The 21900-nt window shown below is 27.6% G+C and overlaps 1 protein-coding gene across 1 annotated transcript; it reads left to right on the top strand.

Moving 5' to 3' along the window:
* The first annotated feature begins 9587 nt into the window (after positions 1 to 9587).
* On the top strand, positions 9588 to 21547 carry LOC129981941 (ubiquitin-associated protein 1-like). The gene is made up of 7 exons (XM_056093004.1): positions 9588 to 9718; positions 11475 to 11517; positions 11620 to 11738; positions 13630 to 14622; positions 17725 to 17925; positions 18879 to 18980; positions 21169 to 21547. The coding sequence occupies exons 2-7, from the start codon at positions 11496 to 11498 to the stop codon at positions 21292 to 21294; spliced, it is 1563 nt and encodes a 520-aa protein (XP_055948979.1). The 5' UTR covers positions 9588 to 9718; positions 11475 to 11495; the 3' UTR covers positions 21295 to 21547.
* The last annotated feature ends 353 nt before the right edge of the window (positions 21548 to 21900 follow it).

Below are 21900 nucleotides of genomic sequence, written 5' to 3'. Positions count from 1 at the left end.
TACGATAAACTAATAACATAGTTCTCTTAAGTAAGATAATTCATAAGATCTAAAACCAATTGTTTTTTCTGTTGTTAGTTATCTGAAATGAGACATTTTACCTGCATTTTTGAAGCGAGACTTTTTAACTGGCTGTTTAATCCTCGATGGGCGATCACCTTCTAAAATATTTATCAAAAAGAAATGTCTAGCTTTGTCATCATTGTTTTAATATAATAACAATGAACAAAAAGAAATATATTAGAGATATCCCTAGATACGATAAGTTTTGATTAGAATTTTTAAATTTATTTCTGAGATAAAAAAAAAAAAAAGAGGATATTAAAAACAACACTCAGCAGAAATTTTGAAAAGTATGCTGAAAAAAGAATGGCGACATGTTAGGTGTGTTTTTTTTATGTTTATATTAATTTTTTGATGCAAATAATTCTTTTGTGGCATTTATTTCTATCATTTGCATTTAAGCTGTAAGTAATAGCCCAAAAATGTTTAATGATTTACCGACTCTTGTTAGATCGAAATTCTTGCTTTATTAATAGTTAACAAAAAAATCTGTACATAGCATAAAATGAAGTCTCCTGAAAGCGTCTGTATGTTTGAAAGAGAAAAACTGGAGAAATAATTAACTGATTTTGGAGATATTTGTACCATTTTGTGGGGCGTTTATTGGGAAAGGTCAAAATAAAAAAAGAAGTTTTATAACTGCGATTTTAATTATTTCTCTACTATGCTTCGCGCGTGTTTAAAACAGCAGTATCTGTGCTTTGCACTTATCCGAGCATGTGCGAAAACATCAAGTTGTGCATGGGCAAATAGCAAGAGCTGTGGTATGCATATGGGATTCATTTCTCTGCTTACGTCTGATTTTAAACAGCGATTCAAAATTCATTATGCCCCCCCCCCCAAAAAAAAGGAAATCCAACCTTGGCCAGAGCACATTAAATGCCGAAACGCTTCGTTTGTTGCACGATAATGAAAATGTAAAGGAAAGAAACGTTCTGTTAGTGAACGTTCAGTGAAAGATTGCCCACACTTAGGGAAGCAGAGTTTTCTGTTGAGTGAAGTAAGTCTCTCTTTAAATCGAACTTCAATTGAATTACAGAATCAAACTTAAGTTTAAAGTTAATTTTTCCTCTTGGATGTTATGCCAAGGGTAACACTGTGAGGGTACTGCTAGTTAAGATTCAAAATGGAAGGGAAATTTTTTATTTTATATAGCTATACCCCTGAAATGTTGAGAATTAAAACGAAATACAACGAGGAAAAAAACTGATAGAATTGTTAAATGTTTACCGTATTAGAATTAAAAGTCATAAAAATTCGGTGAAAATGGACTGCTTTTTATTCATTCTTAAAACTTTAAAATTCTTCTCTATTTGTGCATTAGAGTATTAACTGTTATAGTACTTCATAAGAGAAATAAAATTCTTTTTTTTTAATTACAAAATGCAGTTTTTAGTTATTATCATAATTCTAATTTTCATGCATGATTTTGTTGAGAATTTTAGTAATCCGATATATATACACAGTAAAATGCTATTTAGATCCTATATATATATATATATATATATATATATATATATATATATATATATATAACAATTTTCGGAATCCTGTCGGTTCTTTAATATGTAAGCATTATTTTATGTGAAGCAGGATGCAGTTTTGAAGACAGTGAAGAGATTTTTTACATTTTTAAATTCTTTTTAATCCATCGGGAAAGCATAATTATTTACAAGCAGAAACGCGGACAAGACTTCCGCCACAGAGCAGTACAAAAGCCGAAGTGGGGAAGAAGGCACGAAATAAATTATCCCTCGCTTTATATAACCTTAGATTTTGATAGGGAAAATATTTCTTCATAGTACTAATATATTAATAAGATTCTGATAGGGATTTCTGACGCATATCAATCACATGTAAGGGAAACACAGGGATCTTTTAAGAAAGAATGTGCTTACTGGACATTTTTACCCCTTCACACCGAGCGTACCCCTTCATATCGACGTTTAGCTGACTAAGCAATTTTATAAAGCTTCTCTTGAATTAATTAAGTAGAGAAAGGGGAATTGGATCACGAAATAAGAGAATATTTTTTTAGAATGAAGTTTAAGATAAAATCTTGGAAATTAATTAAATTGAAATTAAAGTTTAAAATATCATTACATATATATATATATATATTCCTCTTATTTTCTTCATTTTTTATAACACATTGAAAATTTCAGCTCCAAAATTATAATATTTGTTAGCGAAGAATGAACGGCAAAAATAAAGAAAGTAACAAGGAAAAAAAACTTAAAAAGCACTTCAAGTAATAAAACGTTATTATGCCTTTAAAAAATTTTTCCATGAAATTTCCTTCTTTTTTTCATCAGATGATACTTGGAAGTTTAATTTATGGGCATTCTAGAAAGAATTCAATTACTATAGAACTAACCACATATATTTACAAAAAATATTTAGCATGGATCAAAAGAATTTTTTTTTTTTTTCAGTATTTCAGTTTGCCATAAAATCAGTAAAATGCATTGAAAAATTATCTATTTGTCTTCCTGGCAAACTGATACATTTTAGGTTTAGCAATAACAAACCAACATTCAAAATGGGCGAAAATAAAAATAAAAAATTACTTTAAAATTATCTGTATCATTGCTTTTAAATGCAGTGAGCTCAAGGCACTGGTTTAAAGCAGTTGAAACAAAATTTTCTTTTTCTTTCTGAAAGCTTACTTAAAATTATAAAAGTTATAAGCAAATACAATGCATTTTCTCCTAGGTTAAAAATGATGTTGATTTCGGTAATGGAAAACAGAAAACACTTCAAAGAATTAGGCATAAGACAAATTTATAGGGGATTAAGTCAGGCTCAAAAATAAAAATAATCAAAAGTTGCAAGTCATAATAATTTTGAATAATCTAACTGCGATTAAAAAAATTAAAATTAATAAGACAGTTATTTTTCGCTATTTTTTACGATTTTTAAACTCCCTATGAGAGTTTTAGAGATCAATCAATTTTAATACCTTTCCTTAGCTATTTTTTTCAAAATCTCAATTTTTTTCATGATATAGCAACATTAAAACTTTTTTTTTCGCTTCACCCTAAACAGAATTTATTAAAGTTCGAAATTCTTTCTTTTACATGTTACATATACCTCATACATAAACCTCAAAATAAAAATAATAAATTCAAGGAACAAAATTATATCATTTGCGATGTTAATAAATAATTTTTATGCATTTTTTTCTTCCTTTTTTTATTTTCAAAGTCGTTAATATCACCAAAATCTATTTTTGCGAATTATTTTATGTTCCTTAGATAATTCAAGAATGCATGCTATTTTAAGACAATTGAATCTATTACAAGTGATTACAACTTTCTTGTAAAGAGTGTAAAGAATAAAAAAATTGAGCACAATGTAGAAAGAAACTTAAAGTTTTATTTGAAATAATAATCATCTTAAAGTGGCTTCCCTTGGTCACAGGGGCAATATCCATATGGTTTGTCCATTTCAAGCTAGACTCTGTTAATCATGTTAGGTATCACTGATGTGCGTTCAATAGCCAAGTGCAGAATATGCTTGTAACTATATAAAACTTTTGTAATTACTTCGATCAGTTGAATATGTTTCAGACTATTTTAACGCCTCTTTGTGGGTTTTGAAACTGCTCATAAAGAATGGCGTCTTGTCTATTTCACAGCCAAGTGAATCGTTTACATCACAGTGAAATGGACTACCGGCTGGATGTTGTTTCTATGATTAAGGATAGACACAATGGGCGATTATTATGTACATTAACAAAGCGTTAAATCTCCATTTTGTGTTGCGTTCAAAAACTTTCTTGGAAATTTTTTACAATTCTCATCAGCACAAAATGCCAAGCAATAACGTTCCGACTTCTTCATGGTATTGTGTGGCATTCAGAATATTGGAAAACAGTGTTGAGATATCGCATAATATTTTATGTTAATAGAGATGAAACCATTATTATCGTAGATATCCTCGCTTAATTATCCGAAATTAATGTATCAGTTTTGAATATAAAATAATATTAAATAATAAGTACACCAGTATTAGACTTTGCAGTCCGAAACAGATAGTCTTCCCTTCCAACTTTTGACAATGCCACTTTTCACGCACAATACGCTTCTGAATGTAAATCTTATTATAATCGTTTATAATAAGATTTACATTCAGAACTGTTACATGTGCAACTTATTATAATCGTTTTTGAAACTTTTCTTTAAAATATAGAAATATTTTGAAAAGGCTATATAAAATAATTAATTTTCTTTTCGTTATCTCTCTATTTTCCTCGAAAAGAATCATTCAGATATTTAACATTTTTATCGACAAAATTAAAATGCAAGAAAAATTCGAAATTTATCTTTTTCTCTAAATATAGTTTTAATAATGTGAAAAATATACGTTTTGAAAACTTATAATTTTATCAAGCAATTAGATATAAATTATTATTATATGTAATATTTAGTTTTACGCTGTTGAAACTGCATATGACATAAAAAAGGCAAACCGTTTCTTTTATGATGCAGTCTTTGACATTAAATGGAAAGATTGTTATACTATACAGTCAGATAGTATTTCACTATATCAGAAATTTCATGAATTATTACATAGTCCAGCCACATTAATGTGACCACCTGTCAAAATTCAGAATAACCATTTTCTGCATAGCGGACTGTTGCGAAGCGTGCAGGAAGAGGGTCAATTACGTTCTTGAAGGTGTTCACTAGGATGTTAAGCCATGCCAACTCCAGCGCCTTGGCCAGCTGCTCTAGGTTACGCGGATGAGGATCTGTGGTGAACAGCCCGATAGAGGTGGTCCCACATATTCTCGATTGGGTTCAAGTCCGGAGAATTTGCTGGCCAAGGGAGTACGGTGAACTCATCCTAGTTCTTTTCGAACCACGCACGTATACTTCGAGTTTTATGACACGTTGCATTGTTCTGCTGGTAGATGTCATCATCCCGAGGAAAAACAATTAGCATGAAGTGGTAAACATGGTTCGCAAGGATAGATGCATACTTGTGTTGATCCATAGTGCCTTCCAAAATGATGAGTGCACTCAGAGAATACCACGTAAATATTCCCAAGACCATAATGTTCCCTCCTCCAGCTTGGACCTTTTGGCAATTGTTGCAGGGTGTTTGCTTTCAGATATTTCACGCCGTATACGCCAACGCCCATCTGTCCGATGGAGCATAAAACGTGGTTCATCTGAAAAAGCCACCTGTCTTCTCTCAGTGGAAATCCAGTTGCGGTACTGGCGTGCAAATCCCAGTCTTCGTCGCCGAAGAACAGCAGTCAGCATAAGTGCATTAACTAGGCGTCGGCTGCGGAGTTTCATACGCAGCAACGATCGCTGAACCGTCGTTGTAGGGACACTATTGGTAGCCCATTTGTTCATTTGGGCGGTCAGTTGCTCAACGGTTGCATGTTCTATTCACCCGAACACAGATCCGAAACCGTCGTTCACCAATGCCATCTATGACCCGTGGTGCACCACATTTGCCACGTCGCTGATTTTGGATAGTGCCCTTTTGCCATGCAAGGTATACTTTTACCACGGCGGCCCACGAACAGTTAACAAAATTATCCGTTTCGAAAATGCTTCTACTCTTGGTCCGAAAGCCAATGATCATGCTCTTTTGAACGTCGGATAAATCGCTCCGCTTCTGCATGACTGCAAGAACTGAAAAGTTTTCCGAATGCCTGCAACAAACTGATAACGCGTGCCTTCTGCGATTGACTATTTAACGTTGACGTCAAAAGTAGGCGGTGGTCACATTAATATGACTAGACTGTGTATATTAAATAAGGTTCAAGAAAATTGTCAATATGAAGAAAAAGAGCAACATCCTTTACACGATTTAAATTGCAGAACTATACCAGAGAACCCAAAGCAATAGAACTGAATATGGTTATAACTTCTGTATGAATAGGTTTTGTTTACGTATATAGCCACTGTTTGAAGTATCTTATCCCCACTGTCGCAGAAGTAATATTCATGCAGTACTTCATTTCCAAAGACTATGAAATGTGTAGTAATGCCTAGTGCCTAATATATGCCATACGAGGAGCTATTAGCAAATACTGAGTATAGCAAAACTTGAAAGATAGTCAGATAAAAAAATTTTTAACATGCCCCTATTAGAACATGATGTAACACGATGCTTCCTGCTATTTTGAATGCTGAACGATATATTGAAGATATCGTAATAGTTATTATCGGAAATTTTATGCTGTTAAGAACTAACTCTCCTTCTACACTTCGTTGGCTCCATCATGTCAGTTAAAAGTCTTTCAGTATCCATGTTCTCAAGCTTTCTTCAGAAATGTTATTTGGACCGTAATTCTTTATTTATTTCCACTGGAATATTATACAGTTGCCAATAATATTACACAATTTTATAAACGCCAAAGAATACTGAATACCGTACCAAAATACTACCCGATATGTAATAATATAACTGTGTTTCAAAATTTTCAAAGATATTATGAGGAATACTTTTGAATAAAAATATTAATTTTAACTCAGGATATAACTTATTTTGAAAAATGAATTCCATGGGGGTAAATATTCTATAAGATGCTAAATATTTTATCATATATAATACAGCAAAAAATACATTTTAAATTCTACGTACGCCATTGGGCAATACACATTTGATAATATTATGATATGAGCATGTGTTGACATTAAAGATTATTTTTAATTTTCAACGCTACAAAAATATCATTAATGTTAATAGTAAAACTGAAAAAGGATTAAAAAATAAGATAAAGGAAGCAACTTTCCTAAATCAAATTTTTTTCTCTGAAAATAAAATTACTCATGTTAACAACAGATGACATTTTATCTAAAATATTCAATACCATAAATACAATTTACTAAAAACCAGTGGGGATGGTCTCCTCAAAACTTTCTCGTATATTTTCTAACAAGGATGTTATCTCAGAGTACGCCTGCATTGGCGTGCAATAGTTACGAAGTGCTAATTTTTAGCGTGAATTTAGCAGTTTTATTGAATCAATCGTATCAACCTTGACGACTTTTTTTGGGGCGATTACTTCCTGGAACACGGTTAATAGTATATCAAAATCGAATATTTGTAAAAAAAATTTTTTTTCTCCTGATTAAAACAAAAATTTGACACCGAACTACACTCGTAGCCACAAAATCAGATATACCAAATTTCCTATATTTTAAGTCATTTCATTTTTGAATTACCGAATTTACATGTTTCTGAAAGTATAGACCAACAAACGATCCCTTGCTGAATTTGGCTACAAATCTGAAGATGTCTACATTATAGCTGTTAAATCTATGTACCAAATTTTATCTGTCTAACTCATTTCGTTTTATTTTTATTGACTTATTTATTTTGTAACTTATATTCAGGCAGCCGGACAGGCAAACTTCTTCAAAACGGATATTGCACAAAATTTGATAAAAATCTGTAAATTTGATGTAAAGACCATATACCAAATTTTAACTGTCTACCTCAAAGCATTTTTGAGTTATCTTATTTTTGAGTTATCTATGTCAGAGATTGATAGACAGATGGATACTTTCAAAAATGTGTTTTTCTAACTCAAGGAGGTCTATAACGTGAAAATTTGTCAAAATCTTTAGTTCGATTTTTTTTTTAGCAATTGTTATATTTCCTCTGCACTTCGTATACAAGAAAGTAATAATATTATAGATATTAAGCAATATGAGTCTAATAAATCACATAGCGTAATAATTATTGATAAGCGCGTTGTAATGAAATGAAAAAGACATTTTTTTAAAAGAAAATTAACCATCTCAAATTATTCTGTCTGCACATAAGTACACACATTGGTAGAAATATTTCCTGGTATTTCATCTGCTGTTTCAGAATTTATTAAAGGAAAGATTTCAATATAAATAGAATCTGAATCTATGAATAGATTATACGAGAATTTTAATTTTGATTTGGGTGGATATTAATAAATGTATTCTTTTATATTTTATCCTTCTTTTAGCATCAGAAACACCGTGATTTTACACTTCGCAAGTTAAAATTTTGTATCTAATTTAATTTATGCAAGTTGTTGCACTTTTGAAATACAGATGATAAGCCTTTTGAAAAGATTTTATTCGAAATGTAACTCAGAACTACAATACTGAGCGAAATATGAATACCAAATTTCCTTCATATAGCTCTATCTTTTTTTCCCTTACTTACTTTTTCACTTATATAAAAGAGGCTGGTAGACCTCCTTTGCGACTAATTTCAACTAACTTTTGAAAGAAATCTACAAATTTTGTGTGGTGACCATACATCAAACGGCTTGGTCTAACTCAAGCTGTTTTTGAATTATCGTGTTCAAAGGCGGATATAATTACAAAAATGTGCTTTTCAGATTCAGGAAGATCTGAAGCTTGAAGATTCGTTAACGGGTTCATTTTTTTTTTAAAGATTACAATAATTTTTTTTTTCATACTTCATATATAAAAAAGTAAAAAAAAAAAAAAAAAAAAAAAAAAACGGATTTAAGGATTTCTGCAAAGTATTACTGCATAATTTTATAAGTGATTACTTTTGAACCTAATTTATTATAGCAATTCCTTAATTACGAGCTGAAATCTTCCCTCTCTCACTTCGCTAAATTGTAGTAAATAATTTAATTAAAAGAGCATTTCAAAATTAAAAGTCGGTATGTCCCAAACTCGATTTTTGCAACCTTCTACGTTCAGGAGTTTCCTAGTCCAATGGATAAGAAGTCGATGAGTTAATCAAGCAGTCTCGATTTCGAAGTTGAATGTCATAAAGTTGTTGCAGCGGAAGGGTGTGCGAAATGATGAAGTTTAACTATAATTACAATCAGAATATAGTAATACATACTTCTTCCCATATTTTCTAACATCTAGAGAATATTATTCAATTGTATTGTATTCAATTATTGTAGTATTATACAGCATTATTCAGTACTGCGTAATTGTAGTTAGCAATGTATAGCAATATTGCATAACATTTCATAATATTATGAAAACTATTATGGAATATTATAAAATTCTTATTGCACACATTTCTATATTTAGGAAAATATTATATATTATTACTCTTGCTAATTTTAAGGTTATATTTGAGTTCATTAGACCAATGTTAACACCACAAGATGCCCCATAATCTTATTATGATACTCTTACAAAGGCAAATGTCTGATAAACAAAAGTTACATTTCTGTCATGATTATTGTATTTTCTGTGCCATATATAGCGATATTTAATGCATACAAAAGCCGAAAAGAACAATTTGTTATTTCCTTATTTGACACTCAATAATATGGAAATTTGAAAAAATAAATAACATGAACTTTTAAAGTAACATGAATTTTCTAAAAGCGATAATTTTCCAAGATAGTTAATTTTATATTTTGCTATAAATCTTTTATGCATATACTTTTATAAAATTTTGATAAGCAAATAATTATCACAAGGATTTTCTGAAGTTTCAAAATGGCATTTTCTTCAGCACGTGACTATTAATTCGATATCGATAAAAAACGTTTATCATTTTCATCATTATGATGTCATGAATTTGTTATTTGTAGTGCTTCCGTGCTTCTTCTGTATCTGTAACTTCAACTTTCGGGAGTGAGATTGACAACAATTGAAGATGGAAATAATTACGAAATTTAAGTGTGGAACATGATATATATTAGGTAAGAAAAAAAATCTGTTTGATGGAACATATGAATGTGAAATATTTATGCAAGTTTTCATCACCATGCTTATGCTTCAGTGGGTTTGCTCTTTACCTGGTTAAAATATCTACTTTAGTCATTTAGGTTATATCTGTGCGGTTACAACAATTAATTAAATTGACACATGATACAAAGCGTTAGTCAGTTATACCGAACCTGTGAAAGATTTGCATCGCTGTATACTATTGGATTTTTTTTTATATATATACATTTGTTTATATTTATTTTTTACAAGTTTTTTCCCCCATGAGTCATGCATTATTGTTTTAATAAATAAAATTTGTTGAGACAGCGCTTCAAGAATCATGATCTTAATTTTTTAAAAAAGGAGATGACTTCGAAAATTTATTCTTGCTTTTAAGATAAATTGTAACTTACTTTTTACTGAAAGGAAGCTGTCATTTTCATTTACTAAACATTAATCATAGAAGACGGAAATATACACTGTATATAGTTCTGTATTAAAATTTTAAGTTAATGGAAATGTTAAATGTGTTTGTTAATTTAAAAATATAGTTAATGTATTTGTAGGAAAAATTTTGGTAAAATTTACTACAGAATATTATTTCATTGAAATGACTACCATAAACATATTGTTTTAAAGTTACCAGTGATATGGGTGAAGAATTGCTGTTTTAATGCATTGCAAATATATAATCTCCTTGAAATCATTTATCATTGATGCAGACAATAAAATAAACCTGGAAACACGGACCTATTTTCTCTTTTTTTTCTGTGTGCTGTTGCTATTGTTTGTAATTGTTAGAGAACTTTAATTTGTAATGGAAAATCTATCTTCTGAATACAACAAAGAAATTTTTTGCGTGTTTGATTTTTCTCTCATCTCTTTTTTAATAACAGATCACACTTTAATCATTGGCCAATAGTGAATGCCTAAAATGTTAGGGATATGAATCTAATTAACAAAAGTGCTCAAAGAATTATTTTGTTTGTTGTTTGAGTTAATAAATGTGCTGCTGTATAAATTAAGAAATTTAACTTTTTAAGCATTTTCCTAGTCTTATTAATCATATTTAGTAAAATAATTTTGATTCAGTAATATTTTTTAACCGAAAAAGCTCTACTTTTCTATTACCAAAAACTAAACTACTCCGATTTTCAGTATTTTGGATCTTTGCAGTTGCTATCTTGGGAGAGAATCTATTAATCAATGTTAATAGATTTCAATGTTCTTTCTCAATGTAGATTTGCTTGTCTCAATGTAGATTTGTCTAAAATGAAATTTCAAACATTATGATTCAATCAATTTTGCTTGCAGAAGAGTATATATATATATATGTATATATATATATTTAAAATCATGATTATCTTATTTAATATGGCTAATAATACTGGTGGATATTAAAAAATTAAGTTTCATATATATATATATATATATATATTGTCAGAACATTTATTGATGCAAACAGCATAAAAATAATTCTTTTGCTTTATTTAAAGTATCAGCATCTGACTATAAGCATATGCCTATTTCTAATTGTTTAGAAATTACTTATTGGGCCAAAATTAGAGTAGTTATTCTCTATATATTACTCAATTACTTATATGATTGTTTGCAACTTATTCAAACTCTCTCTATTTGGCATACTGACTTTCAAGTTTGATATGTTTAAATGTATATAAATACCATAATTTATATGTCTGACAATTTAATCTTCAATTACTAGTATAATGTTTGCATTTTTTTTTCTAGTTTTAGGTTAGTAAATTGGAAATGGATTCTCATTTTAAAGATGGTAAGCTTTTTCTTGTGTAATTTTTTTAAAAAAATTATGTACATACATATATATTTGTTACTTTTTGTAAAATAAATATTCTGCTTCCTTTAAAATATTTAGGTTCTAGCTACATAGAAGGTGTACCAGTAAAAATATCTAAACAATTTTGGCCTCCCAGACCTGTCTCTTTACCACATGCTATTGATACAAGAACACCAGCTGAATTATTATCTATTCAGGTAAAGATTTTTTTTACTTCATTCCTTAAATATCTAAACAATTGGATTGGCCGTTTCTGATTTTGATGATTGCTTAGATATTATTTAATATAAAGAAATTTCAGCTTATTAATTAAGAGCCTATTTTCCAGATCTTAAATTATTTTATCAAAATAATTAGTCATGGGTTAATCTAAACAAAAATCTGAGCTGGATTTAATTTTTAAAATTAAATTTTCAAAATTATATCTTTAAAAACTGAGTGATACAATTGAAAAATATTAGTTTTTGATTATAAAAGATACTGAATTTATAATAATTTATATTTGTATATTAAAATTAACACCTAATTATTTAAACATTTTAATGGCTTTCATTCACTATTATTGTTATCTAAATGAGCAACATTTTCTTTCCTATTTTTTTCTCTTTAATTTTTTAACTATACAAAATTTTACTAGATTTTTATCACCAATCTAGACTTTAAAAAGAAAACATTATAAAAATTTTGAAAATGTAATTATTTCATTATTAATTACTACTTCTACCTTTTTTTGAATAATTGTTTTCTGATTTCTAAAATTACTAAAGACATATTTGAATATATAATATTTTATATCCTTTGAAGAAATTTATTAAAACTGAAGAAAATGCGTAATTCTCACGATGAATAAAATTTAAATCATCAGCTTCACTTTTTGTGTAATATAATGACTTTTTCCTTTCAATAATTCATAGAAGTAGGAATTTTGTCTATTGTTAGAATAATATATTTTATTAGATATTTTTAACTTAATATTATCACAATATTTGCTAATCTCATATTACTATTATGCAAGCATATGTTTTAAAATGCAGTGGTTACAAACAAATCATTGAAAAGAGTTATTAGATTGGATAACAAATACTTTCATGGAAAATATTTACTTTGGATATGTATATAATGAAATATGTCATTGTTATCTGCTGACACCATCTCAGGAAAGATGAACAGATGAAAATAGGTTACCAAAAGTTTGTAGAAGGGAGCAATGATTTTTTAACTAAAAGTAAAAACTTTATAAAAGGTTTAAACATATTTTTTTTCGAGAATTTCATTTATAATTATTTGACATATATATAAATGATTTTTGTACCTTGAATTTTGTATTTATCTGAACTTGAGCTGAAATGCTAATATTACGGGGCACACACACACACACACAAAAATAAAGTAGAATATTAATTAATTATTTGCTCTAGCAACCAAGCAAATACTAACTGTCAAGATGGGCACACATACAAAATAATCTGAAGATATCTGTTCTAGTGCTAGAACAGATTTATAACAAGCAGAATCTTATCTAATAAATAAATAATAATAATAATAATAACTTAAGCAGCTAAAAGGGTAGTAAAATGGTCATATATATAATGATATTTTTAAATTTCTTTTAAATTTCTATCTTAAATTAGTCCTTGTTACCTTATTCTAAGATTTAAACTTATTTTCTTATACAAATCCTACTTTTTATTTAATTATTTCTAACAAGCACTCTGAAAAACTACTGACTCTTTGTTTCCAATGTCACGAGTAAAGAAATAAAAACATCTAATACATATGCATTTTTTTCAAAGATACCTAAGGTTCCCTTTCTTAAATTGAGCTGTATCAAAGAAATCCCTATCAGAATCTTTTAATGAAATCACTGAAAGGACAAATTTCTGTCTTTTTTTCTCTTGTGTTATGGAATCCGTATCAAGATGTGTGAAATGTGAGAGAATTTTCTTATTTTCCTATAATTTTTAATAAAATTTTGAAAATGTAAGAAGGTTTTAATGTAATGGATGCTTTGTATATGAATCTTATTAAATTATTATTTGCTATTTATACTTAAATCAATTATATATAAATATTTTTCTCTAATTCCAGTATGATTTTTCTCTGGAAAGAAGTGTTATAGAATTCAGTGAGAAACGTCTCAAAGAAATAGCAGAAGCTAAACAAAAACCTAAGCCTGGAAGTGCCAATACAGAAAACAGTGCTGGCAGCAGCTCAATTCCAGAAGAATCCATTCCAAAAACTAATGCTCAACATGTTCGGCCCTGGCAATCTAATACTATTTTACAACCACAACAACCTCCTGATAAAGAAAAAACACCTACAGAGGAGAAAACCCAGAAAACGCATACTAAAATTAATTTGTCAGATTTTGAAAATGATACCTCTAGTCCCTTTGATTACATGGAGCTCCAGACAATTAATGATTTGGAGGAATTAAATAGTGTATTCCAAGGTATTCATAGCAGTGAACCAATCTCTTCAGAGACTTCTGTCCCTGCAGAGGATGTAGTTCCTACTGTTGCAAAGTCTGTGAGTTTTCCTCTTCCTCAAAATTCATGGCAAACTTCTGACAAGATTTCTGCCAGCCAAAGCGAAGATTTTGGAAATATTAATAAGACTGGAGCTGAATCCACATATTTAACCAATCTATCACCCAGCCAAAGAGTTACTTCACTTGTTGAAGAAGATGCAGTTTCTGCTGCAACTAAATCTGTAAGTTACCCACTTCCTCAAAACACTTGGCAGATCTCTTCTGAGCGGATTACTAGCAGCATAAGTCAAGAGTTTGTGGCCAATGTCAAGAACTTTCCATCATCTAGCAATGGCTATGCTGCTTTTTCAAGTCCAGTATCAAAGGCAATGAAAGATTTTTCTTGTGATAACATTAGCTTCTCAAATTTGTCCCAAGTGCCTTATATTTCTTCAAATGCTGGAGGAAGCTGTGAAAAGGCATCTTCGTTGCGAGGTTGCAAAAGTTACTCTGACATTCGCAGCATCTCTGAAATGGAAAATGTAAATTTGGGGATTAGAGAACGATCTCATACTCCTCCTACTTTTAATTCCGGAGTGATAGAATCTGTGGTAAGTTAATATATGTTTTGTCATTGAAAATTAAAAAATGAATACTCTTTGTTTGTATAAAAATTAAATATGTTATAGATTAGAATGTGGTTTTTAATGGGGGGAGCATACAGGAGAATTAAATGCATGGTGGTGATTGGTACTGTAGCTTTTTTAAGATAATAAATTGCTAAATATGTTAATGTTTTTTCTTAATTTTTTATTATAGTAGTTTGTTTGGCCAATTTTAATAGTTTTGAATTATTTTCTTTGGCAAGAAATTGGTTCCTGATTCTTTCTAATTTTATAGCTTAGTCTTAAGTTCTGTGTCTGTATTAAAAATGTTTAAGAAGATATATTTTAATTGTTTTTTCTTATTGTTTTGTAAAATATTTTAAGTATTTCTAAATTTTCCTTGTAGTACTTGAAATATTATTTTAAATTCAATAGTTATATATTTAGTTATTATTGCATTTAAAATATACTTGATAAAGTCCTAATTTTTTTAAAGACATCTTTTAAAAGTCCATTTGAATAGTATATTTAGTATATATGACATTACTCATTATAACATATTTTTAGGGGTTAGCAAAAAAGTAGAGGTCAAAAACTGGTACTTTTCCATTTGCCTAGCGCAAGCAAAAAATTGCCAAATAATGTAGAATTCCGCCAAATTTGCGTTTGGTTCACAATTGGCGACATTTGTGCCTGGCTAATGGAAAAGTACCCAAAAACTATAGCTTATATGCAAACCTTACGCAGCACATATTTAATAATTGTAAAATTTAAGATTTTTGCATTTTTTAATTATTTTTTTAACAAATTGGTCAAATCAAATATCAAAATGATGCAATATGAATGATATTTGTTTTAAAGGAACTTTTGATTTGACCGATTTTTGAGATCCATAACAATTTTTAAACTATTAACTTTTTCTAAAGTACATTTCATGTATTACTGTTTTAGAGTATTCATTGAATTAGACGTTCCATCTAAATAGGTTGTTATCCTATTAACAATATCTCAGATGTGATTATTACAGATTAACTAATGAAAGTTGTTGAAGAAAATATCATGTACATTAGCAGTGCTTAAGAAATTAAAGAAAGAAAGAAAAAAAAAAATATTAGCACACTTTAGATATGAATATATAGTAGCATTAGAAGTTTTATTTCCTAATTATAGGATTTTCTTTATCCATAATGTTCATGACATAATCACTAAAACTAGATTTAAACAAAAAGTGATCCTTTTGTTTAAATCTTTTGTTTTGGGGGGTTGTTAAAAGTTTTTTTTGGGGGGGGGTGAAATGCTAAATGTAAAATAAATAAACTACTGATAGAAAACATTGAAAATAATTTTCAATTTGTTCTGGAAAGTAAAAATGTAAAGAATCAGTATGAATATTATTTATTCATGCCTATTTGTGCACTGATAAGACAGTCACTCTAAAAAACAAAAACCCACCCTGATGTTTGACACCAAAAAGGAAGTTGTCATTTGTACATCCCAATAAAACTGCAGATAAATAGTAGCAATGATATTTTTCAATCTATCAAACTTTGGTTGATATAAAACAACCTATCAAAATTATATATGCTGATACCGTTCTTGATTTGAATTTACTTGAAAATAATTGAATTTAATTTAAAATAAAGCATTCAAACTTTAGTGATTAGTAAGTAAATAATAAATAATAACTTTCTGTAATCTTAAATAGTAATATTAAATAATGTCTCGTTACATTATTTTATCAATTCTCAATTATGAAATTTTTTTCTGTATTAAACGATGTTTTAACGCCCTCCTTTTTTTCTTATATATAATTCTTTAAGTATCAAGCTATGGATTTAAGTTGCCTTGTTTTACATGTTAAGTTTTTTTTAAATCATAATTTTATCATTGCATTAAAATGTATAATTGTAATAATGTATAATTCTGTAACATTAACTAGCTCAGAAATTTTTAAGGAAATTAAAATTAAAAGTTCTTAATTCATTTATGATAATATTAAATTCTTTCTAATGAAACTTAAAATTAAAATTTTAAGTGAAATGAATGAATGAAAATTAAAATGAATTTTTATGAAAATTAAATGAATGAAATTAAAATTGAATTTTTAAAGGATTTAATACTTTTGTTAGATTTTTTAAAAAATTTATTGTCAAAAAAAGTTTACAAATTTTATCTGTTAAAATTTGTATCTCTCTCAAAGGCTTGAATTACTTTATAGTGTTTGATCATCATTTTAGAAATTAACAGTAATTCTATAGCAGATTACTTTTGCTGCTGTTAGTAATATATTTTAAGTATGTTTCTTTGTTATATGATACATTTGAATACTTTATTTTCTGTCATCAACTGAAAAATGATGTACAAGTTTCAATCATTTACTGATCAATTTAATATTGCTCAAACTATTCTAAATGAAATATAGATCATGTTGTTTGACTTTAAGCTAAATGTATTTAAAGTATTTGCAACTAATTTATTTATTTTAAAAATTACTTTATATTTTTCATAAATGAATTTTTAAGAGAATTGATTTTTTTTTTTTGTTGTTGTTAATTGTTTGTCTTCACTGTATGAATTTTAACAAACTACAAAACTGTTTTTTAAAATTGCCCTTATGAAGTATTAGCTGTATTGCCTACATTGTGTAAAAAATATTTTCTGTGTCTTTTATCACACAACCCTGAAGTATTGTTTCTTTCCTTTCTTAGTTTTTGCCATATTTGGGACAATTGTAATTTTTATTGTTTTTCTGTTAATTAGTGAGTAAAGTAGTTTATTAATTTGAATAGTTACTCATGCATTTATAGATTATTAACTTATAGCAAAAACTTTGTTTAGTAATCTTATAGGCCAAAATCTATTATTAATTATTATGTCAACTATAATAATATAATTGTAAGAATTTTTTTTACCAATTTTTTTTTTTTAAATATTTGACTTTTATTTATGTTTAAAATGTTGTTTTATAATATATTTATTTTTGTAATAATAAATTTTAAAATGTAAGAATAATTGATTTGAAAATGCAATGCTTAGATTTCTCTTGATTGTTAATATTGAGATTTTAAGATGCTTAATATTAATTTAAGGGAAAATAATATTTTGCAGATTGATCCATTACCCATAAATGAAAATCATTTCCAGAAACCTCCAGATGAATCTAGTAATGGTGTTATTCATGATGAAAATAGTGCATATGAAGAATTGGATGCTGCTGCCAAACATTTTGTAGACTGTATTACAGAAATGGGATTCCCTCAGGGTCAAGTAGCAAGGGCTGTAAAACATTTGGGTGTTGATGAGAAAAAGGTAATTGGTTGGAAATTAAATTTAAACAAAATTCAAATGTTCAGTTTTTTTTTTGTTTTTGTTTTTTTTAATCTTGTTCTTAAATTGACTGTCTTCTTCCTAATTAACAGAAAAAGTTGTCCGACTTAAAAGGTTTTTGTGGGAATTGCATTTAATAGAATGTCTGTATTAATCGTTCGTAAAAGTTTTGAAAATTGCTAATTTACTATGGAATTTTAATTAAATATTAGCTATAATATCAAAATGTGATAATTTTTATGCTATTTTTATATAATTTTCTTAACTTCCCTTTTTTAAAAATTTGACATTAATTTATCAAAAAATGAAACATTTCTTTCATAATTTGTTTTAAATGTTTTTTAATGAAAAATAGAATAATTCATCAATTTAAAAAATATTTTGTTTTTCCATTTGCTTTTTAGAAAGATTTTTTTTTTTTATCTTCTATTAAGAAATAAAAACTGTCAGGTATCATATCATATAAAGAGATTTATTTTAGGCTTTTCAAAAGATATTTAAAAGATATGATGATAGATTAAAGATTTTTTTGTAGGTAATCAGCTAATTTTTCAATGATTAATTTTATACTTATAGATTATACTTATAGAATACTTACTTTAAATGGCCTGAAGCAAAAATAGTATCAATTTTAAATGAAACATGCTTAAAAGTGTGCTATATAATTTATTTTCATTCATAATTTTTTTATGAAAATGCAATAAAATTATATTAGATCATGAATTTTATATAAATGTAACACAAATAGTTTTTTTGACATCTTACAATAAAGGCTCATCAACTTTTATATATTAAGCTTTATTAAATTGCTATATCAAAATAAAATTTTGTATTTGCATTTTATTAAAATAAATTCCAATAATGCAGGTGCTTGTAATTATAGCTTAATTTACAAGATAATTTTTAAAGTTAATATTGAAATATTCTTATTCTAGGTTGTAGAATTATTATGTCATATACAAGCTCTTGAAGAATCTGGATATGACAGTTCTGAAGCAGAAGCTGCTCTGCATCTTCACGATTACAATAGAGACCAAGTTAGTTTATTCTCCTTCACTTAAACTATAATCTAGTATTGATATAAGTACACTACATAATAAAAGAAAAATACTTGCTTATAATTAAATGAGCGTAATTTGAATTCTAGTTAATAAAGAAGTGAAAATTATGCTCAGTTGTCACAAAAATAAAAGCTTGGACTGTTAACACATTGAATGTCATGGTTGATCTCTGGTGACTGACATTTGTCTAGGGCCACCAATGACTGCAACATTTTTAAAATTTTTAGAAATGTATAATTTGAATAAAAATCAGTAATAATACATTTATCATTATTACCATTGTTACTATTGTAGTGTAAAGAAATTAATGTAATGTAAAAATAGTTTTATTTATATATAAAATATAGGTCTATTGTTCATGAACATTGCAATGTGTCATATTGAAGCACTTCAAGCAATGAAAGGATGAACCAACAGTCTTTACAATTTGTCACAACTTTTATTATACATTTTTTTTTTTTTTGCATTTATCCTCTCTAGGTGCTTTTATTTTGGTAATTTTAATAATTAATTGGTAATTTTCATAAATTATTGATAATTTTTTTTTTTTTTTTGCAAGCCATAGCACAGGTCTTGCCTTCTTGTTATTGATTTAACATGTTGAATGCTTCAGGGTCACTGGTGATCTCATCAAATTCATTAAATTGGTCTAAAATAATACACTGTAACTTATCTATTATAGATAATATTTCAACATTATATGTATTGCACAATAAAAAAAAACTCATCTCAGTGGCACAAACAAATCCTGTAAACTTTGCATGCCATTCTATGCATTAAAAAAGAGCAATAATCATAGACTTTAATGGAAATCTCAGTAAGAGGAATGGGAAAAAAATTACCTTTTTTTAATTTTTAAATAACAGTATCATTGTAGAAACTAAGCTGTGGAATGGTGTAGTTAAGAAATAGAATATTTAAATTGCAACAGTTTTATACAAGAAAAAATACTTTTCGTCCAAATTAATAAAAAAAATGTGTAGTTTTTATAAAATAAATTAGTAATAATTTTATAAATTTAGAATTTAATGTCCTTAATAAAGGGTTACATTAATTTTTTTATCAAATATTCATCTGTTATTTTATACAATACTTTTGAAGTATAATTTTTTTTCATTAATAATTCTGTTTACAAAATTAAGAGTTTGCTAATTAAAAATTATTAATTCATTAAATTGTTTGTCTTAGCTTTTTATGAATATATATGATTTAATTGAATTTTTATTCTTATTACCCCCCTCCCCCATTTAAATGTAGGTTCAATTCATGATAATTACTTACTCTATTTCAAATTCTTAATCTCTTGCATTTAGTGCTAATATATCCCTGTAATGGTAAAAGAAATTCTTCATTGATTTAAATTATTATTAATAAATTACTGTTTCCACATTAGTATTGTGAAGTTTTTTTATTCAAATCCCAGCATTCTGTAATTTCTTGCTTAATTTAATTATAAATTTGATTTTTCAAAAAAAAAAAAAAACCTTTTATGAACTCTATAATAATTTAAGAAAGATGGGATTGTGAAGTGCAAGATCAGAGGAATCTTTTTATGTCTCTGTATTGGATTTTGGAATAAAAAGCTTTGTAAATCATTCCTTTTCTAAAACACTCATATAACTGAAAAGTGAAGTAACAGAGTTTTTTTTTTTTTTTTTGGAAATGATGGCGTTATTGTTCCTAAAAATTATTTATTATCAACTTGATAGTGCATGTTATAAATATAACAAATTGCCTCAAAGCAAACTGTAGGTTAATTTGGAGAGTTTCCGATTTCTTTTTCTCTGATGTAGTTCATATCTTTGCATTGAACTAGCTTGATTTTTTCTTATGAGATGTGTTTCATATATTTGTTAATAATATTTCAGGCATTTGTTAAGAGTTTGAAATACTATAAATTGACTTTAACAAGAATTTATCTGGAATGTGCCCATAGAATAGAGATTTTACATTAAAGGTGATAATTCAAATCTGTAAGATCAAATGACTGGAGTGAATCATGTAAAACATCATTGTCAACTAAGGGATTAAATCTTAAGCTTTTTTTTCAGATTGAGTTTTACTTACATTGAATTATCCCATTGTAATTTTGTCTTATGTTTGAAACTACTAGTATATTTTACTTTTTATGAAAGTGTACTAATATTTCCTTTTTTTTTTACAGGCAAAAGAATTTTTAGACCTTGTGAATCAGTTCCAGGATTTGGGATTTGAGAAGGATGCAATAAAAAAAGCTTTGGTGCAAAACAAAAATGACTGGAACAAAACAATCGATTCATTGCTCCATTGACATCATTTATTACACTTGATTCTTTTCAATATATTCCTTCGCGACATCCTTTATACAGATTGGGATCTATATGCAAAATGTGAATCTTGAAATTAAAAGAATATTTTATAAATATATGGGATAATTAAAGAATGCTTTCATCTTTTTTTTCCCTATAAAATCATTGTTTATATATATATATATTTGATTTTATTTATAATGTGCATAGAAAAGTTGTACATAGTGATTCCAATAAAATTGTTATTTTCATGTTCTTAACATTTTTATTTTTAATTTAGTCTAAAAATATAATTAGTGAATTGTAAAATGTTATTTTAATTAATTATTTTATTATTTTGAGTGAAAGAGAAACGTGTATTAAGATTGAAATCTACTAAATTCATTTTTGTTAGAATGTAAAAATTATTATGGGTAATTGCATGTTTTCAAAATACTAGCTGCCTTTGGTGAGCTACTTGTTTGTCCAAATAATTAACTTTTTAAACTGATAAATATTAACGTGGAATGCACATTTAAAAAAATTACTTTGCTATTTTATAAAACTGAAAAATAATTATGACTTGAAATAAATCAGTACACTTGCAAATGAAAAAAAATTGTTATAAA

Source organism: Argiope bruennichi, chromosome 8 (assembly GCF_947563725.1).
Source record: "Argiope bruennichi chromosome 8, qqArgBrue1.1, whole genome shotgun sequence".
Taxonomy (NCBI): domain Eukaryota; kingdom Metazoa; phylum Arthropoda; class Arachnida; order Araneae; family Araneidae; genus Argiope; species Argiope bruennichi.
Note: the sequence above shows the minus strand (reverse complement) of the source record. Positions and strands in the feature narration are given on the sequence as shown.